This window comes from Erythrolamprus reginae, chromosome 2 (genome assembly GCF_031021105.1).
Source record: "Erythrolamprus reginae isolate rEryReg1 chromosome 2, rEryReg1.hap1, whole genome shotgun sequence".
Taxonomy (NCBI): Eukaryota; Metazoa; Chordata; class Lepidosauria; order Squamata; family Dipsadidae; genus Erythrolamprus; species Erythrolamprus reginae.
In genome coordinates this window covers 136,511,205-136,538,517 of record NC_091951.1, presented here as the reverse complement: position 1 = coordinate 136,538,517, position 27,313 = coordinate 136,511,205, and the positions used below count along the sequence as shown (strand labels likewise).

The 27,313-nt window shown below is 39.2% G+C and overlaps 2 protein-coding genes across 4 annotated transcripts in view; both read left to right on the top strand.

The window, feature by feature from the left end:
* CACNA1A (calcium voltage-gated channel subunit alpha1 A) overlaps positions 1-18,521 on the top strand; it is a 419,872-nt gene extending 401,351 nt beyond the window's left edge. Inside the window, exons 47-49 of the mRNA XM_070739561.1 lie at positions 5,165-5,357; positions 8,124-8,371; positions 17,014-18,521. Coding sequence (XP_070595662.1) covers positions 5,165-5,357; positions 8,124-8,371; positions 17,014-17,694 — 1,122 coding nt within the window. The 3' untranslated portion in view covers positions 17,695-18,521. The remainder of the gene's footprint in view (positions 1-5,164; positions 5,358-8,123; positions 8,372-17,013) is intronic.
* Positions 18,522-25,102: 6,581 nt separating this feature from the next.
* MAN2B1 (mannosidase alpha class 2B member 1) overlaps positions 25,103-27,313 on the top strand; it is a 42,280-nt gene continuing 40,069 nt past the window's right edge. The window contains exons 1-2 of one of the 3 annotated variants that reach the window (XM_070739530.1): positions 25,103-25,178; positions 25,806-25,999. In XM_070739530.1, the coding sequence (XP_070595631.1) occupies positions 25,877-25,999 (123 nt within the window). In that variant the 5' untranslated portion in view covers positions 25,103-25,178; positions 25,806-25,876. Of the gene's footprint in view, positions 25,183-25,745; positions 26,000-27,313 lie in introns of those variants that run through there. The other 2 variants (XM_070739531.1, XM_070739532.1) reach the window with 2 other exon arrangements.

The window sequence follows — 27,313 nt, the reverse complement described above, 5'->3', positions numbered from 1 at the left end:
ATAGGAATCAATGTAAAAACAAATAATGCGTGTGATTGAGGAAACTATAGGGAAGGTGGAGGCTCTGTTTCCTCCCAGGAGATTCCTAGAGAGGCCCCACAGAGGCTTCTCCCTGCCTTTTCCAGTTACAGTTTTGGAGGCTCAGGTTTGAAAGTGGAAAAGGGTTCTCAAATTTTTTTTGAACACTCAGTTCTTATCTAGAAAAGTTCGTAAGTAAAGTCGTTTGTAGGTAGAGGTACCACTGTACTCACATACACTACAACACATTCACATAGAACTCTCTCTCACCCTCATTCACCCTATCTCTCACACTCACAGGCACCCTCCGCTGGCATTTCCAGTAGGAGCGCCTCTCATTCACCCATTCCCAATCTCTCTTTTGGCTCTTATTCAGGTGGAGGGATCAGTAGCATTGCTGCAGACAGGGGGGGAGTCCAGTTGTTTTCTTCCATCCTTATCAGGAGTACCTAGAAAGAGGGCAAAGTGACCTCTGCAGAGGGAAGTGGGTCCACTGTAGCTTATCACTCTATTGTAGCCCTCATTCTCTAAGCCACCACTCAAATAAAGTCTCAGGGTTCAGAGCACATGTGCAGGAAGGAACTGGGCAAAGGAGTTTGACATGTTTTGTCTGGAGAACAGCATTTAAGTAGCTTTTACCTGACCAATTCTTGTGTGAGAGATTTATATAGAGTGCTCAAGATCATGATGGCTGTTTTGTATGTACTGCCACTTGAGGACATATTTCATATGAACCTCCTTTGCTTTTCTAGCGTATAAAACCTTTCTACTAAGGCACTAATTTAGATCTGGCATTCCTTTCTAGAAGGAATACGGTAAGCTGCATGTCATACTGTTTAAGATACTATAGAAAATATTATTATAATGCATTGATTCAGGAACAGCTATATTCATAATATAGCAGATAATATAAAGGATATGCAGGTAAGGCAACACGAATAAGGATGACGATATTGCAGTTGATATCAATATTTCTATTCACAGAATGGTCAAGATAGGCAATGATAAAAATAATAACAATAATAAAAATATTTAATATCATAGTTAATAATTCAAACAAATCAATTATGGGTAAGGAGAAAATTTTAAACTCCTTTTCTAGGAGCAGCAATAAATGTTATTCTGATTCTACAGATTTATCTCCATGCTTGAATTCATTAATGATATAATAATATTTTTAAAACTTGTATGCTACCCAACTCTCAATGACTTCAGATGTCTCCCAACAAAATACCTTTTTTTTAAAAAAAGTCAAGATTTGTTAGAAATTCCAAGATTCAATTTTTAGTTTTCTATTTCATCCCTTTTCTACATTCTGCAATCTCAAACAAGCTGATTTTTTAAGGAAAATATTCTATTAGGTTGAGACTTGTAAGTCTTAATTTTAACTAGATAGTAAAGCCTAAATGTACTTCCTGCTTAGAACAAAAATGACACATTTAGAGAAACAAAAGATTAAAACGATTGTATATAAATTCATGATATAGGGAAAGCAATGTGGCTAAGATTATTTTCTTTGGCAGTCACCATTTTTCACCTCACAGGATTATCTGAATATATCCCAAAACATTGAGGGGTTGGAGTGGTGAATACAACACGCAGTGAAACATCCGTTGCCATCATCAGCCTTAGTATTAGGAGGACTTCATAGGCATTGTTAGATTATCATTATTTTCTTAAACATGAAGAAATGCAAGATAGTCCTTGACTTGAAAGTATGCTTCTTGCTCAGAAAAGGGAAAAAAAAGATAAATTGAAGTGATAACAGGAATGGGTGGGAGAGGGATGATTAGAAGGACAATTAGAGACAATCTTGGCATTTTGTCTTCAGCTAAATAAAGGTTTAGGACTTACCATCTATATCTTGTCAATCTTCTTCTCATTAACAAGTAAGCTTCCACAGAGCAGCTATTTTATAACAATGTGACATTAGATTATTCAGCCCCTCAAATTGCCTAACCTTATTTGTATATTGCAAAACTTTAGATGAACAATGCTACATATTACTATATGCAAATATTATTTGATCAATTTTAGATTTTACAAATTTCAACTCAGTGTAATACACTAATACAATTTCTCAGTGAGAAATACAGCATATTGCTTTTACCTTTATTAACTTACCAATGAGTAACGCGTGTTGTATTTTATCTATACAGTTTTGTAATTTCTAAATGTAATTTAAACTTAAACCCAAGTCACGTTAATGGAATTCAATACTTTTCACATTGTGATCATTTAAAATATCACAATGTGCTGCAGATCTTATACATACTTTATTTAGAAAAGGCTCTTTGATCATCTTGTTGAAGCTTCTGTGTCTGGAAAGAAGGATGGCATTTTCCTTGAGCCTTCCTTCTAAATCTTCCTCAATTGGGGGGGGGGGGGAGGACTTGCAAAATCATTTTCCTCCCATTTTCCAAAGCTGCAGCACTGACAAAAGCTTCCATGAATAGAAAAATATCATAAATCCTGCAGTGATTACAAGGTTTGGCTCTTTCCTTTCTTTTGCCAAGGCTTACTTTTGTGTAAACTTTTTGTGTATGTTTCTTGCTGAGCAGTTCTAGAGCATAGTAAACTGCTCCTGTGAGAATAAATAGCAATAGCATTTAGACTTATATACCGCTTCACAGTGCTTTTACAGCCCTCTCTAAGTGGTTTACAGAATCAGCATATTGCCCCCAACAATCTAGGTCCTAATTTTACCCACCTCGGAAGGATGGAAGGATGAGTCAACCTTGAGCCGGTGGTGAGATTTGAACTACAGTTAGCTGAAGTAGCCTTCAAATAAATGTATCAAAGTGTCAGGCCTAGCCATATCTGATAGTTTTTTAAATTGATATGAGTCATGAAGAGCAGTAAAGATAAATAAAAGATAAGGTAGCTATGTGTATGTGACTGGATGTTTCCCCTGTGCAGCATACAATTTTCCATGTTTCTATTAAATTATTGTCTTGCATTTAATGTTTTTGGGTTACAAGTTCATCATTTGACATGTCTTTCTGGGGATATTCTCCCTGCTTAAAACTTGCCAAACTAATGGAAAAAATTACTTAAGAAACTGACACGCTGAGAAGCACCAGTCTCCAGTATAATCTTTATTCAAAAAATGCCTCTGAATTCTATATAGGCCCCATTGATGTTAAAATTGTGAGTAATCAAACACAGTGTGTTGTTCAACAATGTGCCCATCATTCAAGAAAAACTGTGGAGATAAACTAAACTAACAGAAGCCACCAGAAAATGGAACAGTTGCATAGATACAACTAAGGATGTCTTAAGCCAATTTCATTCAGGAATGGAAGTGAAGGCAACTTCAAGACAGAAAAAGAAATGTTGGCAGAACATATTTCTTTAATACCCTGATTCCCCGAAAATAAGACGTACCCTGAAAGTAAGGCATGTCAGAGATTTTGCAGAATTTGCTAATATAAGGCACCCCCCAAAAATAAGGTGTAGTCAAGTTTTGGAAAAACATATGGTACCATTCAAAGCTGTTCATAGCAGTACCGTAATAATGTGGCGGCCCCTGCTGGCCCCTTCCATAGCTTTGCACCATCCAGTACAGCAGACACAGTCTGCTGCTGTCTCACCGCCATTACAGTCTCCACTACAGTGCGTAGACTGTAGTTCCTCTGGTGGCCGGAAGCTGCAATAGCAGGAGTATACTGTTGTACCATATAAGTGCCGTCGTTTGTGTGGGTGGGTGCCATACTGACAGGTACCGTACCGTAATCAGTGTACCGTATGGTACACTTTCTTTGGGGGTGTCAGCTTTTCTGCCTGTGAATTTGTCTTATTTGAAAAATATAAGGCACCCCCCGAAAATAAGATGTAGCACAACTTTTGGAGCAAAAATTAATATAAGACAGTGTCTTATTTTCGGGGAAACACGGTAGGTGGAACAGGGAAAGTTCCTATAAACTAGACTTTATGTGGTCATATTCCTGGAATGAATTAAAAGTCAGTAGTCAGAAATAGGAAGATGGAAGCGGGGAAAACAAATATCTGATTGATGCAGGTTCCAGTTTTAAAGTTCTATGACGTTTGAAATTGTTTACAAATCCTGGAACAAAGTAACAATAGCTAGAATTCAACAAATCATGTGACAGTTACTAGGTTTAAGTACCTTCTCAAGCAGCAGCTTGTAGCACAATAACTAAATATACTGGCATCCAGAATATAAGTTTAGTTATTTAAAAAGAGACTTCAGGCAAATTGGTTTAAGATTGTTTAAATCTAATTTTCCTCACTGTGCTTAATGTTCTACCCAGATTCATGAAATAGATGATGTGATATATGACACAAAGGAATTATAGAGGCAAAGAAAAATATGCAGGGAGCAAAAGAAAAGCACTCTATGGTCAGAGGCATCAGAGAATCTGATGGCTTCATCAGAGTGATGAAACATTGCAACATCACAACGCAGACAACACATGTACAAAAGAGACAGAACTTCGGTTGCATTGGTACAAAGTTCATTTCACCGCTACTCTTCCCCCAACATTTCTATCTGTGGAAGCTTGAACTAGGTTATGGAGAGTATGGAATACTGTTTAATTTGTTTAATCTGAGGATATGAATAATTTTTCTTTCTTTTGCAATGGGTAATCTCTCCATATGTATTTCCTTTGGCCAAAGTTTTTCATGACATTGACCAGAGAAAGCAATTTATGGTTTCATCTCCAGATAAGAGCATCCATAACCAAAAAAGCTTCTGCTGAGTTGGTGCCCAAATAAAATAAGCCTTCTTTCCTAGCTCATTCAAAAGAGGAATGCTGTGTGGCAGTTGTGTTCTTCTTAGCTACGTTTGTAATGCATTCCTGAGTTCATTGGAAAAGAAGGGATTATCAGTTGGATGTACTAAAATGTCCTAATCCATAATTTAGGCATAGAATAAATGACAGGAGAGACTGGTATATGTATCAACAGTTTTACATAATCCCATAGTTTTATAAGTGTTATAGAAAGATGCACTGGATAACCAGTCTGATGAGATATAATTCTATTTCTCTGGCTGGAGTACATTTAGCTGAATAGTAGCCAGTTTCTGTAACTTTATCCTACGCTTTACAAAACCTATTGGCTTTTGCTGTCTTGTAAGGCTCCCCTAATGTTGTTGTACTGGATTTCTATCTCTCTCCAGACCATTGCTGATACAAGTCCCATAAAACGTTCTGCCTCCATGTTGGGCCACTCACGCTCCAAAGGTACACGCTTGGATGATTACACTCTAGAAAGAGTAATTCCAGAGGACGGCCATAGACATCACCGCCGACGGGAGCGGACCCACCGTGCATCAGAACGTTCACTGAGTCGATACACTGATGTGGACACAGGTAAAAACCATTCAAGACAAATGGAAGCATATCCTGGGGAAGGGAATGGGAAGCCAGTGGCATTCCAGGAAGTTATTTCTCCTCTCATCTCAGGTGGACATAATTTCAAAGAAAACACTAGGTGTCAGCATCCCAGATGTTTTTATTTTCTAAGTAAGTCTATGTGGCCCAGACAGGGTTTACTGATAATTTTGGAAAGAAAAAAAATGCTTGAAAATAATTCTTTGTTTGAATATATTAGCTTTCCTTCCCTTATTAACTGAATGTTTAACTGAATTTAAACATGCCTGGAATAAACATAGATCCATTGTAAGATAAAATACAGAAAATAGTATAAGGGCAGACTAGATGGACCATGAGGTCTTTTTCTGCCGTCAGACTTCTATGTTTCTATGTAACTAACTCCATCTAAAATGTCTGAATGTTCGGTGACAGAAACGATTCCCCAAGAGTCTTCATAGTCCTTGACTTAAAACCACAATTGAGATGGGAATCTTAGTCACTGAGTAAAATGACAGTTAAATGAGATGTCCATGTGACTGATTTGCTTAATGACCATAATCCCAGTACTTCCAGTTCTGGTTGATAAGCGATCCCATTGGTTGCTAAGCAAACAAAGCCTCAGGTAAGGAGCATGGTGTGTCCTGAGGTTGTGAGGGACCCTAGGAGGTTCTGCTCAGGAGCTAAAAATCCTCCGTGCCGAAATCAACAGAATTTTCAGCCCTGAAGTGAAGAGACACTCAACACACAGCCTATGTCAGACATGCCTGCCACTCACCCACCCACCCACTCCTTACTACATTGCTTCTCCACTGTCTGCTTTCCTCCTCTCATCTTGGGGCTGGCCAAAAGAGCTGCCTACCAAAGGATTTCAGTTTCTCTCCAATCACAAATAACTACTTTGGTGGGGTACAGGATTTCAGCTTCATTTTTGCACCCTGCCAAAGGAGCCTAGCTATCCTCTGTGCACAGAACGGAATTCCTTTGACGGGGTGTTTGGATGAAGCTAAAGCCTTAAGGATTTCATGCCCATTTCTGCACCCTGCCAAAGGAATTCAACTCCCCTCAGTAGACAGCTCTTTCAGACAGTCCTAGCTTCTCCATTGACTTTCTGGCAGAGAAGCTTGTAAATGAATGCAGGTTGCCAAGCACCAAGTCACAATCAACCAGAAGTTGTGTTGCAATGTTTTGCAATGGTCAGAAGTGTCTTATGGGCCATAAAGCACCTTTTCTGAGGCTATCATAGTTCCAGACCAAACAACACTTCCTGTATTTCTTTTTCTGGAGGGGAAGCTAGTCTTCCCCAAACGCTAACTTAGAACCCAGGTCACATAACACTGTGAAACCACTAAAATGGTTAAAATTGAGAGAAAGGAAGTTGAGGTTCAGCATTTTGTTAGAACTTAACCATTATCTGACTGTATGAATCAGGCCATCGCGCTGAAATACAATATGGTCTCGTTTGTTTGGACAGAGCATAGGGTATACTTTCCCCTCCCCCATTTTTCTGTTTCCTATTGTTGGAAGTGTAAAATACCCAGAGTTCCTAGGAGTCAGGTACTCCAATAAAATATTATGTGAACAGAGATGTTTTGTTAATCCCAATTTAGTATTATTTATTTTATTTATTTATTTCATTCGACTTCCATGCTGCACAATCTTAAAGGACTCAGGGCAGCTTACAACAGTATAAAAATACAATTTACAATAAAAAGAAGTCAAATATAAATATTAAAACCTCAGTTAAAAAAAACCACGACTCAAACAATCTAATCAACACATGCATACCATTCAATACAATTTGGCCATCAAAGATGTAAAATTCATGGCCCCCAGGCCTTGTGGCAAAGCCAGGTCTTCATAGCCTTTCGGAAGGCCAGCAGGGTGGGAGCGGTACGGACATTGTGGGGGAGTTGGTCCCATAGAGCTGGAGTGGCCACAGAAAAGGCCCTCCCCCATGGCCCCGCCAACCTGCATTTCTTAGTTGATGGAATCTAGAGAAGGCCAACCCTGGTCTCTGGGAGGTATACGGCAGGAGACAATCCCGTAAATAATCTGACCCTAAGCCATGTAGGGCTTTATAGGTAATAACCAACATCTTGAATTGTGACTGGAGACTAATTGGTAGCCAGTGCAGCTCGTGGAGTGTAGTATTAATCTACTGTATGAAGTTAGCTAGTGAATATTCATATAGTTTACAAGCTTCTTTTGAATATTTCGTTAGCTAAGCATTTGAGTTGGGAGTTCACTGAAAAGCAATCCTAATTTGGCTGCATGGAGGTCCCAGTTCAGACATTACACCAATTTATTAAATTATTCCCTTTGCTCAATTTTGTTTGATCTAAATGTTCATTTGGGAGAAAATAGCCCAGAAAAGCAATTTACTCTGTAGAATGTAATATATACTATACTATATATACTATACTACAAATCCATTGCTACCAGTTTATGCATGTGCACATGTACAACACTTCTGCATATGCGCAGAAACGTCATGGGTGGGTGGGCGGAGACTCCTGCCGCCACTCCTGCTGGTTTGTAGATCCAGTAGCAACCCACCACTGCTTTGAAGTCTTATGTGTTGGACACCAAAGTATATAATAATGACTTGTTTGACTATCCAAGTCAAGGAAAATTTGCCTTCAATGGTTTTAGCATTTGTCATACTTTCCTCCCTTTTTTGCTGGTCATCTTAATATCCTCAATGTCATTCATTTAGAACAAATGAATTGGATTTTAAATTGTTTTTATTTTCCTCACTGACAGGTCTGGGTACAGACCTCAGCCTGACTACACAGTCAGCTGACCTACCTCCCAAAGAAAGGGATCAAGAGCGAGGCAGACCTAAGGATCGGAAGCACCACCACCATCACCACCATCATCATCACCATCACACATCTTCTGACAAGGAGCGATATTCACAAGAGAGGCATGAATATAGCCGGCCTCGATCCAGAGATCGACGATGGTCCCGTTCACCCAGTGAAGGCCGAGAACATGTGCCTCATAGGCAGGTTGGTATGGCTTTCCATTCCATATTGTGCTTTTAAGGACTAAAACAAGTGCCTTTCGTATTCAGAAATGTCTGTTTGCTTATCCATCTACTTGTGTTAACATGCTAATGATGATTACAATCTGCATTGTTTTACAATCTGGGGTTCAGTATGAAAAAGCTGTCTTGCAGAATTAGGTATCTAATTTTCAGTTAATCAGTTTTTTCTGAAAGACCACAGCTCCGTTTTGCAATTATAACTATCTCTGCCAGTTCTCCTGTGCAGCATCTGATACTCATATTTTTCAGGATATGGAAATAGGCCAGCTTTACCGTAAGATCAATGTGTGCTATCTTTTCAATGGTAAAAGCAGAGATGGGGCCTAACACTGGGCCCTAGCTAATAAAATGAAATTGAATACAGAGAAAATCTTACATTTGGAAAAGAAAAACACCTGTAGACTGGGGTGAAACCAGGCTTAATAGAAGTAACTTTGAGAAGGATCTTGGAGACTTAGCAGAATAGAATAGAATAGAATATTATTGGCCAAATGTGATTGGACACACAAGGAATTTGTCTTGGTGCATATGCTCTCAGCATACATAAAAGAAAAAGATACATTTGTCAAGAATCATGTGGTACAACCAATTAAATATGAGCCAATAGTGTGCAGCAGCAGCCAAAAAGGTCATTGCAATCCTAAATTGCATTAACAGAGGGATACAATCAAGATCAAGTGAGGTCTTTATATACCACTCTATAAAGACTTAATAAGACAGCACCCAGAATACTGTATCCAGTTTTGTTCACCACACTATAAAAAGATGTTGAAACTCTAGAAAGAGTGTGGAGAAGAGCAATCAAGATGATTAAGGGACTGGAGGCTAAAAAATTCCATGAACAGTTGTAGGAATTGGGCATGGCTAGTCCAGTGAAGGACCAGGGGAGATGATAACAGTGATCCAATATTTGAGAGGCTGCCACAAAGAGGAGTGGGGCAAGCTATTTCCCAAGGCACCTGAAGGCCAGAAAAGGAATTATGGATGGAAACTGATCAAAGAGAGATTTTGCCTAGAAATAAGGAGAAACTTTTGACAGTGAGAACTATCAACCAATGGAACAGTTTGCCTTCAGAAGTTGTGGGAGCTTCACCACTGGAAGCTTTCAAGAAAAGGCTGGACTGCCATCTGTCAGAAATGGTGAAAAGTCTCCTGCTTGAATGGGGGGGGGGGGGGGGTTGGACTAGATGACCTACAAGGTCCCTTCCATATATTTATATATTTAATATATTAAATGATCTAGATAGAAATAGATAACAAGGTATTGGTATATAAGATATCTGTGAGATAAACTGCCTGACTGCCTGCATTCCTTAGGTTCACTTGTATATCCCAATTCCAGTGCCAGTTTTAAAATAAAACAATTTGTGAGATGGCTTGAGAATTATTCAAATTGTGGGTCTACATATTTACTTTTTGCTCAGAATTGGTTTTATTTTTGGAACAACAAAAACATGATTGACCCTGGACTGAATAGATGGAACTAGTGAGATTCCCCTGAATAATCTCACCAAATAAATAAATGCATTATGATTAACTCCATTGATTGAAAAAAATCAGTTTGGGCTACCTTTAAAATAGTAATCTTTCTAGTATTCACATCAACAATTGTTGAACCAATTATAACTATCTTCAGCCAGTATTACAATTTTCAGATTTAAGGAGACAGACTGTGAGCAATTTTCATTTTTTTTCAAAGTCAACTTAGTTCACTTCAACTTTGCAACAATTCATATGCTAATATATATCAGGTTCATATGTGTATTCTTTAGAAAGGAGTACTTTTAACCTTGTTTAGAACTTACAATGAGCCTCGGTGGTGCAGTGGTTGGATTGCAGTACTGCAGGCTATTTCTGCTGTGCCAACTGCTTGCAATTTGGCAGTTCAAATCTAACCAGGCTCAAGGTTGACTCAGCCTTCCATCCTCCCAAGGTAGGTAAAATGAGGACCCAAATTTTTAGAGGCAATATGCTGACTCTGTAAACTGCTTAGAGAGTGCTATAAAGCACTGTAAAGCCGTATGTAAGCCGAAGTACTGTTGCTATTTCTACAGCATTTCTAATTCCTATATAAGGGAATATTATATTCACAGTGGCTTCATCTTGTTGCCATTCACCTTGTTGGCTCTTATCTAACAGCCACTATATTATCTAGTGCTGCTTAAACATGTACCCAATCTTTCTTGACTAAGACAAGATTGAGCTATAAAAGTTGATTACATTAGTATATTGAAGATGCCTTACTCCAAAAATCCTAATGACATTCATCTATAGATACAGAATAGAATGTTTACATAAACTTTGACTCATTCAATTCTCTTCAACTAAATTGAATCACAGAGGAGATTGAGAGGTTTTATTGTTGGATGAAACATTTAAAGTATCTTATCTACAACTTTTGTCTTCAAAAGATGAAACTCATCCCATGATGCGGGTTAAGGCCATTTACCTTATTAGTGGTGATGGGATCTAGGGAAAGAACCATGCACAATTCAAGAACAGCTGCAGGTTCCTGGCCAAACAGAATTGGTACCTATGCTAGAAACTGAGATCCTAAATACCCTGTCAGCAGTGCTAGAAAACTGGCAATTGTGTTCCATTAAGCAATTTTTAAATATGCTATAGTGGGTATCTGTGACCTTCAGCATCTCATTTTAGTGGTAAATTTTAGGAAGCTACCCTAATTCTCCAGGATTTGCCGTATTTCAGGAAATTCTGCTTCCCTATGCTCAGGCTCATGCTATCAACAATTAGTGAATTTATTCAAATTTTTGACACATGCAGAGTATAGTGGTACCTCTACTTAAGAACTTAATTCGTTCTGTGGCCAGGTTCTTAAGTAGAAACGTTCTTAAGTAGAAGCAATTTTTCCCATAGGAATCAATGTAAAAGCAAATAATGCATTAGGAAAAAAAATAAAAGCTTGGAATTTGGGTGGGAGGAGGAAGAGGAAGAAGAGGAGGACAGCCGCTGCTGAAGGAAGAAAGTGAGGTGAGGGGAATCAAAAAAATCCAAAACATTAAGGCTTTTTTAAAAAGAGGGACTCTGAGATAGCGAGGAGGAACACATGCCTCCCATACACCCGGTGTGAGGCTGCCTCCCATACACTGGCTGCTGCTGCTGCTACCTGATGCCTCTTCCTTCCCATGCTGAAGGGCTCCCCTCTCTTCTCGCTCGCTTGCTTTGTAGCCAACACCTTTCCTTCGTTGTGGTGACTCCTCGGCTGCCCAGAGTGAAGGGAGCATTTCTTTTCTCTGGGCACTGGCAGAGGTTTATTCCCTGTCCAAGCGCCCAGAGAAAGGAAAATATTTTGTTCGCTCTGGACTGCCAAAGCTTCCTTATGCGCCACCGAAAGGCTTCTCTGGCAGCCCGAGATGGCCGGAATTAAAGGGGGAATGGCAAGAAACTGGCTGGGCTTTTGTGCCGCTGTCAAAGTTCCTGGGAAATTTTTCCTGGCTCAGGTTCTTAAGTAGAAAATGGTTCTTAAGTAGACACAAAAAAATCTTGAACACTCAGTTCTTATCTAGAAAAGTTCTTAAGAAAAGGCTTTGTTAAGTAGAGGTACCGCTGTATCTGGGATGCAGGGATGAACCATAGACATTTCTTATGATATTAACCTCTCCAGTTCTAAGTTAACACCTTAATCAGACCACCGCACCTGCTTGTACTACATGGAAGCTGTGACAATATGTTAGAATCTAGCTGCCTTTTGCCAAGCCTCAAAGACCTATCTGAATTTAAGTTGTTTGTCTCAATTTTTTTTGTCTCAAGTTGAATCAAGGAACATTCACTTTTTTCTATATGATGGAATTTATGATTGAGCTGTTAATGTGTTATTTTTTTAATTAGATGAACTTTATTGACAAAGCCCTGCTGGAAGAGAGGAATTCCTGGGAGGGATAACTAAAGAAAGCCAGGAGTTTATGCCAAGAGGATATAATCTTAACAGGATTACCCAAGGTGTGAAGATCATCCCAGCTGCCAACTAAAAAGCTAGTGGGCATCTATGTTGGGCAGCAGCAATATAAAATATGATGGAGGAAGAAAATGGCTAAAATATATAAAACTAAATTGTACTAAAGTCACTAAACAGCAAATGCATCATTCCATAGTGCATAGGACAATGATAAATTTTTCCTGTATTTTACCAAGAAAATCACATGGACAGAAAGAATAAAATGATTGACAATATATACCACATTATTAGCCCCTTAGGTCAGATGGCACTCAGCAGGAGTGAGGAAGAACTGAAGATCTTTCACAGTGCTAACAGCGTTTGTGACATGGCTAAATTAAAGCTTTCAGAATGTTTAGTTGTTGATGTTGGCAGGCAAGAAAACAATATCTGGAGCTTCAAAGAATTACAATGAGAACAGGAAATGTAAGGAGCATGAATAAGAGAAATTCAACAAAATAAAAAATGAAATCAACATTTGACATCAAAGCTATCAGAATATTGAGAAGGGATGGAATAAATTTGGAAAAATGTAACTTAAAAGATATCTGTTTATAATTTCAGGATATTTAAGACAAAGAAGAAATGGCATTGCTTTCATCATTAGGAAGGGTATAGCAAGAACAATCTTCAGCCATACCAAGTATTGCTCAAATAATATCAGTTCGTCTTTGTGGTCAGCCTTTTGATATGGCAGTTATTCAAGTGGATGCTCCAACCATTGATGCAAAAGAAGAGAAAGCTGATAAGTTTTATATGGTTGGCTATACAAATCTGATGAATAAATAAGTTCCAAGTTAAGCTAAAATGGTAGAAGTCAACCAGCTTCCACAGTGATATTGTGCATATGTCCACAATTTCTTAAGGCATCACCACAAATTACTCCCTGAATGCTGAATCTCATTAATTAGGAATGATTTTTTTTTAAACTGTTAAGGATGAATCTGAAAAGAGACTGCAAATGTTCAAGAAACAGAAAAAAGCAAACTGGATATCAGAGCAAACTGGAAATTACTATGAAGAGAGCACAAGCCAAAGACAATAAAAATAATATACCGGTACTCAGGAAGAAACTTAACAAAAAAATTCAGAAAGCTGTTAAAAGAGACAACAAGCAGATTGCAATAGCAGCTGTAAAGACCCCAAAGATGGAAGCAGCCATAGTAAAAGAAAGATCTTCCAAGAGATCTCTGAAACTCATAAGAAATTCCAACCTCAGACTGATATGCTAAATAATGTCAAGGGACAAAGAGAAACTGACTTAAAGAAGATAACACAAAGGCATATACTGAAAAACTGTACAGCCAAGGTGTTTACATCCAAGATACCTTACAAAACATTCCTTATTTACAAGAACCTCTAGTATTAGACAGTGAAGTTAGATTAGGACTCTGGTCTTTATCAGGTCAAATAGCTAGAGGAATTGATGAAATGCCTACAGAAATATGATAAGCAAGAGAAGAAGCATCAGTAAAGGTTATAACCAAGTATGCAACAAATCTAGAGAACAACCTAGTGGCTAATTGGGTCAGTCTGCACACCAATAAAAAGGAGAGTTAACAGTGTGCAAATTATAACACTATATACTTAAGTTCACATGTTAGTGAACTAGTATCTAGGATGATATAATGCAGATTACAGCCCTGCATGGAAAGGTTGATGCTAGATATTCAATCTAACTTGAGAAAAGGCCAAGAAGCATGAGGATTATTGCTGATTCATGCTGGATAATTGAAAAACCCAAAATGAAGGTTTGTTGATTATAAAAGGACCTTGGATTGGTCTTGTGGAACATACTCAGAAAAATGGAAATCCTAAAGTATCACTGTCCCTATGTGAAACTTAACTATATATATTAGGAGCCACATAGGATAGAACATAGCAGAACAAGTTGACTCTTGGTCAACAAAGGTGAGAGAAAAGGCTTGTATACTCTTCCTTAGTTATCCAACTTATATGTGGAATATATAGAGAGGGAAGCTTAATTGGAAAGTGAGTGTGCTTTTAAATTGAAAGAAGGCATATCAATAATCTCTGTGTATACTGAAAATACAAATTATCTGCAAGCTCTAGTAATGAAAGGCAAGGAGCACAATGGAAAAAAATGGGACTAAAATTAAATCTGAAGTAGACCATACTAAGGACAACAGGTACAGCAAGCAACCTATGAATTAAGAAAGAATATACTGAAGGGGTGGATAGCTTCTATATTTTGTATTTTCAATTATCAACAGGAATATGTTGCAGACAAGCACTTAGTAGAGTAACAATGAAGGCCTTGGAAAAGCTATGCAGGTATAGAGATGTCTATACCTACACAGATTATAATCACAGAGGCAATGAGTTTTCCTTGTGTTGCTCTATGGAAGTGAGAGTTGGAATTTTAAAAAGCAGGATAAAAAGAGTATTGATTCTTTTCAACTGTGGTATTGGAAGAATGTCCTGAGAATATCATGAATACCCAAGCAAATAAATAAAAGTACCATTGAGCAGATTGAGGTACCAATGAGCAGATTCAAATTATCACAGTATGCACAGATGACATGAAGAACTAGTTCCCGGGAATAGTCTATAATGCTGGGGAAAAGTAGAAGGAAAGACCAACATTCTTTGGCTGTCTTTGTAAACAGCAACGGCTCATCCCCAAAATTCACGAATCACACCTCAAACACTCACAATGACTTAACTCAATGACTATCCTCTTCAAGAGGCACCAAGCATTATAAGTATCTATTTATTTAGTATAAAATACTAAATAATATTGAAGATAAGGCTTCCCTGCTGATAGTGGTCCAGGCTATACAAGATGGTTTAACAAGATGGTTTTCCAGTGTCTTTTCACAGATATTAAAGATTCTTGCAGAAATTGATCTGCTCCTACCATCAACCTAATGAAAAGGATAACTGAGAAGATTTTCCACATTGTAGCAGGACCTCTGCCATGCCAACAAATTATTGGGATCAAGCATCCTGTTAGTCTCTGCTTCTAAAATCACGGCAGGTGCTGTGTGCGCCTGTTGTCAGGCCTAATTTAGTTCAAAGACTTGGAATTTATTGATGAAGGACTGTTTCATATGAAAGATGTCAAGAGTGTCAGCTAGTTGTAGATTATTCTATTTATAGTTGTGAAATGTATCTTTCTTAGAGTGCATATTTGATTTCTTTTGTTCATTTATATTAACAACATTCATGTAGCAGGAGAAAATCTCAAACATCTTGAATGACTTCTGTGACATAAAAAGTTATTGAAGCATAAAGGATGGGGAATTAAGAGCGGCTGCAAGTGTAGCACACAAATTATGAAAGAATACACAAGCCCTTACTTTGAAAACTCCAGTCAAATCATTGCTACATATGTATTAATAATGTTGAGATCCATAAGTCTAATAGTCTCAGTCCTGGAACATTTCTGGGAATTGATGTTTCTTGCAGCATATCTTATTTTCAGGGATACCGCGAAGAGCTAGATACAAAATTATCTTATTTGGAGGAAACGCTATAGATCAAAATGTAGTTAACTGGGAATTGCTGCTGAAGATGGATTGTTAGTTGGCTCTGATTTCTGGGCTCTATTATGTCAAAAAGGCCCACATTGCTCAAGCTCTTCTGAGAACATGGCTTACCCAAAGACTATTAATTTACTTTGCACACACTCTTGATGAGTCAGAAAAGTAAAAGTCAACCTGATGGCTCTTGGTGATGGTCCCTAATGCATCCCAAGTGTTTTGACAGCTAGCCATGGTCTAGATTACCTGGAGCTTTGCTCCCTGAACAGCAACTACTCCATTTATTTGGCAAAGGCAAGCTATATAACAGAATTGTTTTCCTTCATGGACTTCATTGCCATTTAGGAAATCTGTGATGGGGCTTTATGTTGGATTGAAGTAGTGTGTGTGCAGTGAAAATAATGCATGATCATATCATTAGCATGTAAGCAACTTGAGCAGAAGTTTGATGATCAAAGGTATTTCAGGTACAGGACATCACTGTAGAGTCTCAAGAGTTTTGGCTGTTACTAATTATTCCAGATTTCCCTCATCTTTCCTGTTCAACCCTCTCTCCCACTTCTTGTCATTTCCTAAATCTTGTCCCTATTTTCCCCAATTTATCACTTCTTTTTTCAACTTCAAATCTTTTCCCTTTTTAAGTTTCCCCCCTGCTGTTCGGTTTTTGATAACATGCTTTGCAAATACATCCTACCTTGCTTCTCTCCTACAAATATTTTGATTTTTTGTATTTAATAAATTGCTTCCCCATGCCTTTTCTTTCTTTCATTCTTTTGGAAGAACACAGCTCAATTTAAAAGCTTTTTTCTACTTTTAAATCCTTGGAACTTACAAAAATTCCATTTCTCTTTTTTGCTTTTGGTTTCCTTTGAATTTTTTTTAAATTATAAATAATTATTATTGTCCTTTGTGTTTTCCTTGCCTTCCTCCCCTCTAATCCACCCTGATGTGGCTGTTGCTTTAATTACTTTCCCATTCATTTGTTTTTATTCCTTGCCTCCCTTCCTTTGTCTCTGTGTCACCCAAACCTCCCCCACTCCCCGACCCCATAACCCGCCCCCCCTTTTTCCTCCTGTCTCTTCTTGGTTGATTTTCCTTGTATATTTTTTCTTTTTGATTTCCTTTGTTTCAATTTTCGTGTAGGGCAGTAGTTCCGTAAGTGGGAGTCCAGTCCTCTCAACGTCTGGCACCAGCACCCCGAGGCGAGGACGCCGCCAGCTCCCACAGACCCCTTCTACACCCCGGCCACATATCTCCTACTCCCCCGTGGTCCGTAAGGCCATCAACACAGGGGGCCAGCAGCAACCGCCGTCGGCGCACCCCAGCCGAATAGCCAGCCCAGCCCCGCGGCGCTACCCCTCGCTGCCTGCCGAGCACCACGTCTCCGAGCGGCGCAGCAGGTCTCCGGCTATGGAGCGACACACTGTCCCGCCGCGGAATGATTCGCCTCGCGGCTACCGCCACGCCAGTAGCCGGTGGTCGGCGCCTCAAGCCTCCGAGCCGCCGCCGGGGCCTCGCCACGCCGGCGGTTACCACCGGAGTCGGGACTACGGCAGCCCCGCCGGCGAGGAAGCCTTTCCCTACGAGCCCATGCAGCAGCCGCCGCCGCCGGCGCAGGGGAGCAGCTCAGGACGTTCGCCCAGAACTTCCCGGGTGGGCGGCGGCGGCGGCGGCGGCTCGTCCTCTGCCTCCCCCTACAGACACGGGCGACGGCTCCCCAATGGATACTATCACTCACACGGACCAGCCAAGTCGCGCGGGACAGGGTCACGCAAAGGACTGCACGAACCTTACAGCGAAACTGACGAGGACGACTGCTGCTAACCTACAGAGTTGGCTTCACCTCAACACGCGCGCGCGCCCACACACGCACTCCACACACATGGCCCCCGAAGGAAGGGAAGGAGGTTTCCCCCCCAGGTTGGGGCGGGTGGGGGAAGGAAGGCGAGAGGAAGACGGAGAAAAGCAAAACGGACTGCCGAGGTATCCCGGAGGAGAACCCTGCAATTGTGGAGGGCGGGGGAGGGAAACTTTTTATCTTTTGTTGGGGGGGGGGTCGGGAGGGAGCGAGGGTCTGGGGGTTGGGGAGGGAGGCTAGGGAAGCGAGGGGGCCTGGGAGATCAGAGCATGCCTATCTTCTACAGATCAAGTTGTGTGTGGTGAGTGATTTGAGGGTGGGGGGGAGGGGCCGTCACTCAGAATTTACAAAAGAAAACGCACTCAGGTGTGTGGGGAAATTGGGGCCGCCCCGACAGCCCCGGGCTTCACCTAACTCTGCCTCTACGAAGCAAAACTTAGAAGCCGCTTTCCCCTGAGGCAGTTGGGAGAGGCAGGAATAGTTTGTCAGCAAAGACATTCTAGAAATGTTTAAGGGGGAAAAAACCCTTTTTAAAAGATGCAAATGCAAACAAAAAGACAACCCTGGGCTTCTATTGATGAGTTTTATCATCTCAATTTACCTGATTAACTTAATGTTTTAAAAAAAATGTTTGTGACCTGACATTTTAAGAGGGTGATATGCACATACACATCCCCAACACACACATATATATCACACACACACACACAGAGGAGTGCTTGCTGGTTATACCAAACCCTAATATTACTGCCTGCAGAGATAATAAAAAAAAAGAAATAATACAACAAAAAAACAAAAAAGGACAAAAATAATTGATAAAAATTAAGCATTTTCTTCTGATATTTTGGTCCTGCTTGACAAAGAAATGACATCAAAATAATAATTCCTCAGCTTCTTTATTTCTTTTTTCCTACTTGTTTGGGAAAAAAAAGTTGAAAAAACCTGTGGGATTGGGACTGTGAAATATTGCATGAAACAAAGTAAAAGACAAATGAAAAAATCTCTAAAATCCTTTAAAAAAACAAAAATATTAAAAAATGAATTTTTGATTGAAATGTGCTTTTATTGTTAATTTCCCCTTACTTGATTCTCATTCCTCCTCTCACCCTTCCCTCTTCTGATGATCTAATGCTGTATGAAAGGATATGTATTGGAATGCATGACTGATAGTCATTGTTCTTTTGCTGCTTTCTAAAATGAAAAGTATGAGCAAGTTGTTAAGCAGAAGTTAGTCAATGAGAGTCCTTGGATTAGATACTTTTAAAAAATATCTATATATAACAATTCCCTCATTTGTCTATATATTAGTATTTACCCACAACAAGATTGGGTATCAACTATTTTATCCTGCCAACTCTTGCAGACTTCTAAATACAGTACAGTGAAACCTCCTTTTAGCTGAAGGATGCCCTTGTTTATGAATGCCCATTGAATAAGAAATTATGTAATTTGTCTTATTTTATATCATTTGCATGACTTTTCATTGCAGTGTTCTTTAAAGTACATAAAAATAATGGACAAAATATTTTTTTAACAAATGGAGATATATACTGACTGATCCAACAGATAATCTAATTAAGTTATATTTAAAATATGCCACTTGCACGATGATGACATTAAGCAAATTACATAAATCACTAACAAAATTTGGTCTGCTGCATGTAGTCTGCTGCATGGGCCTCACCTTGGTCCAGTAAATTGAGATTTCAGTGTACAGTATATTTTTATTCCCTCCCTGAAGCCATTAGAATCAGTATCAGCATCCAGATTATTGTTTGAAGGGTCAGAGAATTATTAGGTATAGGCAAGAATAAATGAATGAAATTCACTAGTGAACATATAATCAGAAAGTACTCATATGGTTCTAATTGTTGTGTCAACCCAAATTTTTCATTAGGATTGATCAACACTAGTCTACAAAAAATCAAAACCTAATACAATCCCATTTATCCCACATCAACAGTTTTATTTTCTATGGTATGTGATGGCTAATGGATATTTACTATAGTGTGAATATGTGTACACATGTATATATGCAAATCAAGGCCTATCATGATTTTGTGGTATGTTCATTTGTAGGGTTGTGCAATGGTTTTAAAGGAAGGGACAATGATTAATGTGCTTTTGTGTAGGAATCCAGGGAAAAATACTTTTTAAAAATGTTCCCATAAGATGTGACATAAGCATTCACATGCATTCCTACTCATTTTTCCATTTGAATCCACAATATGGTTCACATTTAAGCATTGCACTTATTTACATACTGGTATATACTGCAGTTCCTGATTGGAATACCGATAAAAAATCTTATGAGGCAATTGTCACAGTATGGCACAGTGTATATTACTAATCTTAAATACTTTTACAGGAATAGCATCCCAATGATAAGAAATGTTAATGGCATTGAAACAACAGTTGATGTAAACTAGGAAAAATCAACTGGAACTACAAAATTACCAATACAGCAAGCATTGGAATTAAGGGATGTTATCATTGCGATCGGAATTACAACTAAAGATCAAGTCCCAACAAGACTAAAAGACAATCTGGCCTCTAGCATGTCAGTATTTTAAATTAAGAAACAACCTTTTTATGCAATAATTTTGTAATCTAACAAGAGGGATGTATCTCAAGAGTCCTAACTACACTGAGTTGAAAATAAATGGAGTGTATGCATCTCTCTATATATCACTGTTAAATAAATATCATGAATGGTTTTACATGGCGCGTGGAAGAAAAACAGAATCAATAACTTGGTACAATAGCTATAGTGTTTTGAACTGTGTTTTAAGAATTTTAGCCCACATACAAATAAGATGCTATTATGGCAACCACATAATTCTTCAGCACATTCCTATCTTGTAAATCACTGTAAAACTTACCTATTTTGGAATATCTGTCTGAACACGAGTTGCAATCTGTGCACATGTTGAAACCTAAGAGCAAATCCATTTCCAAAATTATCAATCCATTTGTCAATATTCTGAAATTGCTCAATTACAACTAATATCATTAACAACCGCCTCTCTATCAAAACGGATCTCAAAACTGAAAGCCAACTTGGATGTAAAGAAGGCTACATTATATCATAATTCGGAATCAAGAGGGTCAGTGCTAACAGCACAAATGAGTAAGTGAACTTGGCTGGAAAGTACACGTGTTGTCTCCAGAAGATAAGGCACGGGCATGAGTATCATCAGACTCTTCGATAAAAAAAACAAACTTCCAAATGGATACCTCTTAAATGCTATACAATTATTTTTAAAATAAATCATATATTGAAAATATGAAAAATGATGTCTTGGAATTAGTGCAGATTCAAATCACCATAATCTTATTTCCATCTAATGATTTTAGCAGACCACCTTGATCGCGTATAAGTACTGTAAGACAGGTCTCCACTGTTGGCCACTTTTATGACTTGTGGACTTCAACTCCCAAGCTAGCTGGGGAATTCTGGGAATTTAGTCCACAAGTCTTAAAGTAGCCAAAATTGGAGATCCCTGCTGTAAGCTACAATTCTAGTCGGAACTGTGCGTTGTTTTGTCTAGACAGATAAATGCCCAGGTCATTTAGGAGCATGTTTTTAAGTTATGGGTTACTGTTTGTATCCTTTCAATTTATTAAGATGTTAATCAGGTTATAACGAAGTACTGTTAAAAGGAAGAGTTTCCCCCAGAATCATTTCCTTTGAGTTATCATGTCATTAATTGAGAATAGAAAAAAAAGTAATCATACATTTTTTTCCTGTCAGATGACGGGTTGCAGGCTGAGGAATTGTATCAAATTTTAGATCTGTGCATTTGGGTAAATTTAGTAAGAAATCTGTAGGTTTTCATTTTCATAACATTAAAATTTAGAAAGATGAACTTTTCTGTTTGCTTCTCGACTATGAGTCTATCTTGATTTTCATCCAATAAGTTATAGAACTGCAACTTATTTCCATGAACTTTATATAATGAAAAATGAGGAACAACAAAAACTAGCTAGTTGTAAATACCAGTAGAAAAGTGTATTCACTGTCACTTGTAGTCTGTATTTGGAATCATGACTAAATGTAATTAGATACTAAGTTGTTTAGATATATGAAAAAAATATCCTGCTGTTCTTTAAATTATGTAGGTTACTGACCTAATTTACTCTGGATTAATTATACAAATTAGTTACTATGAGAGTAACAAAAGTACAGCCATCAATATGGAACATGTCAGAAATAACTCTTTCATTTACAGCAGTGGTCCCCAAACTACGGCCCGGGGGCCGGATGCGGCCCCCTGAGGCAATTCATCCGGCCCGCAGCAGCCCACGAGATTTTATCAATAGATATAATAAGCTCCCGAATCTCCTGTCAACTCACCGCGGTCTGCTGCTGAGTGAGGAGGCGGTACAGAGGCAAGGTGCGGGGAGGATAGGAGCGAGATAGAGAGAGAGGGGGAGAGAGAAAGTGGGAGAGATACAAAGAGGGAGAGAGAAAGAGAATGAGTGAGAGAAAGAGAGAGAAAGAGAGAGGGACAGAGAAAGAAAGAGAGAGAAAGAGGGAGAGATAGAGAGGAAGAGAGAAAGGGGGATAGATGGAAAGAGTGAGAGAGAGAGAGAAAAGAGAAAAATGAGAAAATGATGGAGAGAAAACGAGGGAGAGGAAAATGAAACAAATGAGAGAAGGAAGAAAAGAGAGAGGGAAGAGAGAAATGGAGAGGAAGGCGGGAGGGAGGGAAGGAAGGAGAAATGGAGGGAGTTTGTTGATTTAAGTTTAAATTTACTTGTTAATAAAGAAGTATAAATTACTTTATTACTTAATTATTTAATTACCTCTTTATTTTAAATATTGTATTTGTTCCCATTTTGTTTTTTACTTTAAATAAGATTTGTGCAGTGTGCATAGGGATTTGTTCATAGGGGTTTTTTTATAGTCCGGCCCTCCAACAGTCTGAAGGACAGTAAACTGGCCCCCTGTGTAAAAAGTTTGGGGACCCCTGATTTACAGCATGAAGTGCTAAGGTAAAAACCACTTACACTCAGAAAAAGGGAATAGCTGCCCAGAATCCTTGAGGAGTTGGGCGGCATATAAATTAGATTAATAAATAAATAAATAAATATTCTAAATAGGGACCTGGGAAAAGGGTTCTACCAGAGCAGAAATCGTTAAATTATCCCCCATGTTGTTCAGTTCATGGTCTTGATAGCTAATATTTCCCAGCAGATTGAATTTACCACTGCAAGTTACTTAAGTCCTCTTTTTAAAAAACTAAAACCCTTACGCATTCAGAAAAAAGTAGGCAATGCTAAAAAAAAAATTGCATTTCAAGTCCAACCATGGAAGAATTGTAGTTTGTTAAATGATATAGAGCTAAATAAAACAATGGAAAAACAAAGTGAAAAAATCCCAGGCTAATTAAACATCTATATTTTTCATCCCTACAAAGAATACTCCTTGCAGACTTTATAGTTGATTTATTATATGCCATCAAGTCAGTCCATTTTCAGTAGCCGTATAGATTTTTTCCAGGACCTTGTATCCCAACTTCAAAAATGAATGCATTCCAGAACATACAGTATTTCACAAATTCATCTTATGATAGCAAATACACAATATGAAACTACTAATAGAAACCCTAATAGTTTAAAAATATTCTAAACTAAAAAATTAATCTATGGCTAAGTAAAGCTGAACTCAATTGGATTTTGTGGATTTTTCATATAGTTTTCTTGAAAACAATACTTTGTCATTATGATTTTTTAAAGATTTCTTTAAATTCCTAGTCCTGGCATTCCCTAGAGATCTTCTATCCAGAGTAACCAGGATTATTTTGCTGATATAGGAGATAACCAAGCTGAGGCAATGGGAGGGGTCAAACACATCATAAGTCATGAGCACCTGAAACAAAACAAAATGTTAAAAAGTTATATTTATGTAGTTACCAAGCATATCTAAATTATATTAAAGTAACCAAATATCATTACAATCCCTAAGGCATGTCACAACTTTTGAACACCCATTTAGAAATTGAAAGCTGAAAAATTTGACACCCCCTATAATTGCACACCAGCAAGAGATAGAAATCCAGCTCACCTGAATACCTTTATCTTCTGTTCAATTTCTTCGACTGTTGGTCAGATTATTTAGAGAGCTTAAGCTTGCAGTAAATCTTTATACTCCTCTGAACTGCCTAAATCTCCTGATTTCCCCAGCTTAGCTACCAAGAGCCAGATGTTGCCACCTGCTGAGACATCTTTAAAGCACTTATCAGTAAAATAGTCTCTAAGCACAGCCCAAAAAATTGTATAAATCAAGAAACATTTAAAGTTATTAATACAGCCATAAGTCCAGTGCTAAAAAGAAAATGTTTCATTGAAGGTTTTTCCTTTAATATTCTGCCAGTGAAAAATAATATACTATTCTTTGTAAAATAACTGAATTTCAAGATACTTTTATTCTTGATTGATATGAAAACCCAAATAAAGAAGCTATTACAAAAGCAGTTTTCAACTTTCCCCATTTCCTAAGTGATGGCAAGTGAAAGGGCAGCCATTACATTAACCACACAATGGTTCATCTTTCAGAAGTTCAATACTGCTATTTCTTTATAACTTTTCATCGGAAAACCAATAATTTTCTGTCTCATGCAGTAGATTTAACATCAATATTCTCCCACTCTTTAAGGTGATATTCTTGGCTAGCCATCTGTCTGTAAATTCAGAATGCTATTTACTTCCACATAAATGCAATCAATCAAGTTTCATGCATTTTTTCTCCAGGTGTGAAAAGTCTGGTGATAGGAAATGCCATCCTTGCAGTCTTGAACGTAGTAATTCTGCTTTTGATTTTTGACAAACTTAAGTCCCTGAACAGGTCATTTAATTCTGAATGTGTTATGAGATTAGGTTCATCAGAAATACAGAGTTCAAAACCTGGATAATTTTCACTGCCTGCCTGGCAAGGTGCAGCATTTCACCTATTTTTGTTTAGGCTCTAGTTCTGTGATGGCTTTGGTCTGGCAGACTGTCATCCCTTGGCGCTGGTCTCATGGTTGAAGGCAGATTGGGGTATTTAAATTATTTCTTAATTTTAGCAAAGAAACCAATGACTTTAGCCAGAGGTAAGGTATGCTGTTCTTCTGGCCCGATCATGAGGACAGCAAACGATATTCCTAGTTCCTCTGAGCCAAGTTTTAAGAACAGGTCTTTCACAACAAATGTTTTTCTCTACAGGTTTAGAGGATTTTCTCTCAAATGTATGAGGAGTCTGTGCCTGCCCAGAAGGCAAAGCCCGTTCAGTTGAACCACGTCTTTCTGAATTATCCCAATGATTTTTTTTTTGGGGGGGGGGGGATCCTAAAACACAGTGAATAAATTAATCAGAGTGGCCGGGACCTCTTTTAACAGGAACAAGCAGGCCTTTCAGAGGCGAAAGCTGGAGCCTGAAGAGGCCCTTCCATCCGGTCGCGAAGAGGTCGGTAAGCAAAACGGGAGCCCTAGAGAGCAATGGGGGAGGGGGGAGGAGCAAAGTAGCACCCGAACTTCTTCAACTGGCTGGCTGAAAAAAGGCTACGAGGAGCTCTCACCCACCCTCCCCTCAGACCTTCTGATTACTTAAGCGACTGGCGGGTGCCCGGAGGACAGAGAAGGGCGCACGACATGTGTGTATGTGTGCAGGGGACGAGTGTTTTAGCAAGGTGGGCCCAGCCAAGGCCAGTTCCTAGGTCCCGAGCTGGAGTCAAGGAGAGCCGTCTGGCTTAGGGCCCGAAAAGGAGAGCATGAAAGCGGAGCTCTGCAGGCCAAGGCCACCAATTACGCGGAAGGAACCCATTGACCGCTGAGGCACGGCCCTTCCGGGCTCCTCACGAGCACCTCAGAGGTTGGGCTGACGGCATTTCAATCTCACCTCCTCCCTACGTAAACAAGATTACTTCCATCCCGCCTTCTTGACGCTTAATAGGCTAGACGCACTGTCTGTTACAAATAGTGGCCGCCCCTAAGCGTCTGGCAACCAATTAAAACCGGCAGGTGAGGCCCGTACGGGACGCAGATTCTAACCGGCAAAGGAGTCCCCGCCCCAAGCGGTTCCTTTTGGTTTCAGTTTCAGCCACACCCCCCAGCCGGGAGGCATACAGGAACCACTGAGTTGCTTGTCACGTGAGCTCTGGTCATATGATCGCCGCGGTGAGCCTGAGCTGCTGGAAGGGAGTCGGGACGATGCGGTTTCCCGTAGCTTTGGTGTTTTTTCTTGGGGGAGCGGTGCTGCGGGGATCAGCGGCCAGATGCGGCTACGAGGTAAGGATTTGGGGGAAACGGGGGAAAATGGGTGAAAAGTCTGTTGTAAGATGTCTGAGCTGATAAATAAAGGGGCGGGGTAGTGGATAGCTGCATGGACAAGGTTCGGTATAATTTAAAATAAAAAGACGGGACCCTGATATGCAGAGCAAGGGCAATACAGTAGTCGGAAAGGTTCTGCAAAGCACAACAGAGTAATTAAATCAAAGTTAAGGATCTGCTTATTAGAGCTGTATAGGGTTACCAGTTTGATGGATCAGACATTAAAAAGCAATACACCCCCCTTAAGAAGGAACAATCATTTAAAAGACTGCATCTGTGCAACCTGTCAGAGTTGACGGAACATGTCATGTACTTAGAAACAAATAGAGAATTACAAGATCTGGCGACAAGCAGCAGAAACCGCAAGTAGGGACAAAGGACAGGTAAAGCTTAAGCAATATAGAACTCAATAGGGGTAAAATGACATGTAAGCTCCGGGCAGGTGCAGCTCCATAAACAAATGGACAGATAGACTTTTTAGCAAGGTAGAACTCCAAAAAAGATACCCGTAACAGCTTTGTGAAATGTTACTTCCCTATTTCTGGAAATCAATTTTAAAAAGATCATGCTATGCTGTTGTCCAGGGCTTCAACTCCCCAATTGGACTGAAACCCTTTTGCTGAAGCGCTTCAATAAAAGTTTTGCAAAAGTCTGTCTCTTATGTCTGGTTCTGATTGGCTTCTGTGCCAGGTTGAGCCAATTTTTGGAACAAAAAGTTAGCATAGGGAATTTGAATAGAGAAGAGAGGTTAAAAGTCCCTGTTTATCATAAAGTTCCCTGGGAGACTTTGGTCCAATCATTTGTCAGTCCAATCTACCTCAAAGGTTTTTCTGTAAACATTGAAGAGACATGAGACTCTCTGCTATCTTGAGCCTCAGCTGGAATGGTGGGTTGGAAAAAAAACAATGATATTTCCTGTACAGTATTACCAAAGACTATCATCATAGGAAGAGCTGACTAGTATAGCCACTGAAAAGAGGAAGTATGGCAGGTTTTGCATACTTATGTGGAGAACTAAAGCTTGCTTTACTTTGCTTCATATATGGGTCAGTGGTGAAATTCAATTTTTTTAATACTGGTTCTGTGGGTGTGGTAGACGTAGTGTGGTGTGGCTTAGTGGGCGTGGCAGGGGAAGGATACTGCAAAATATCCATTCCCACTCCACTTTGAGTCCAGCCAGAGGTGGTATTTGCTGGTTCTCCGAATTACTCAAAATTTCTGCTACCGGTTCTCCAGAACCTGCTGGATTTCACCCCTGGTAGGGGTGAAATT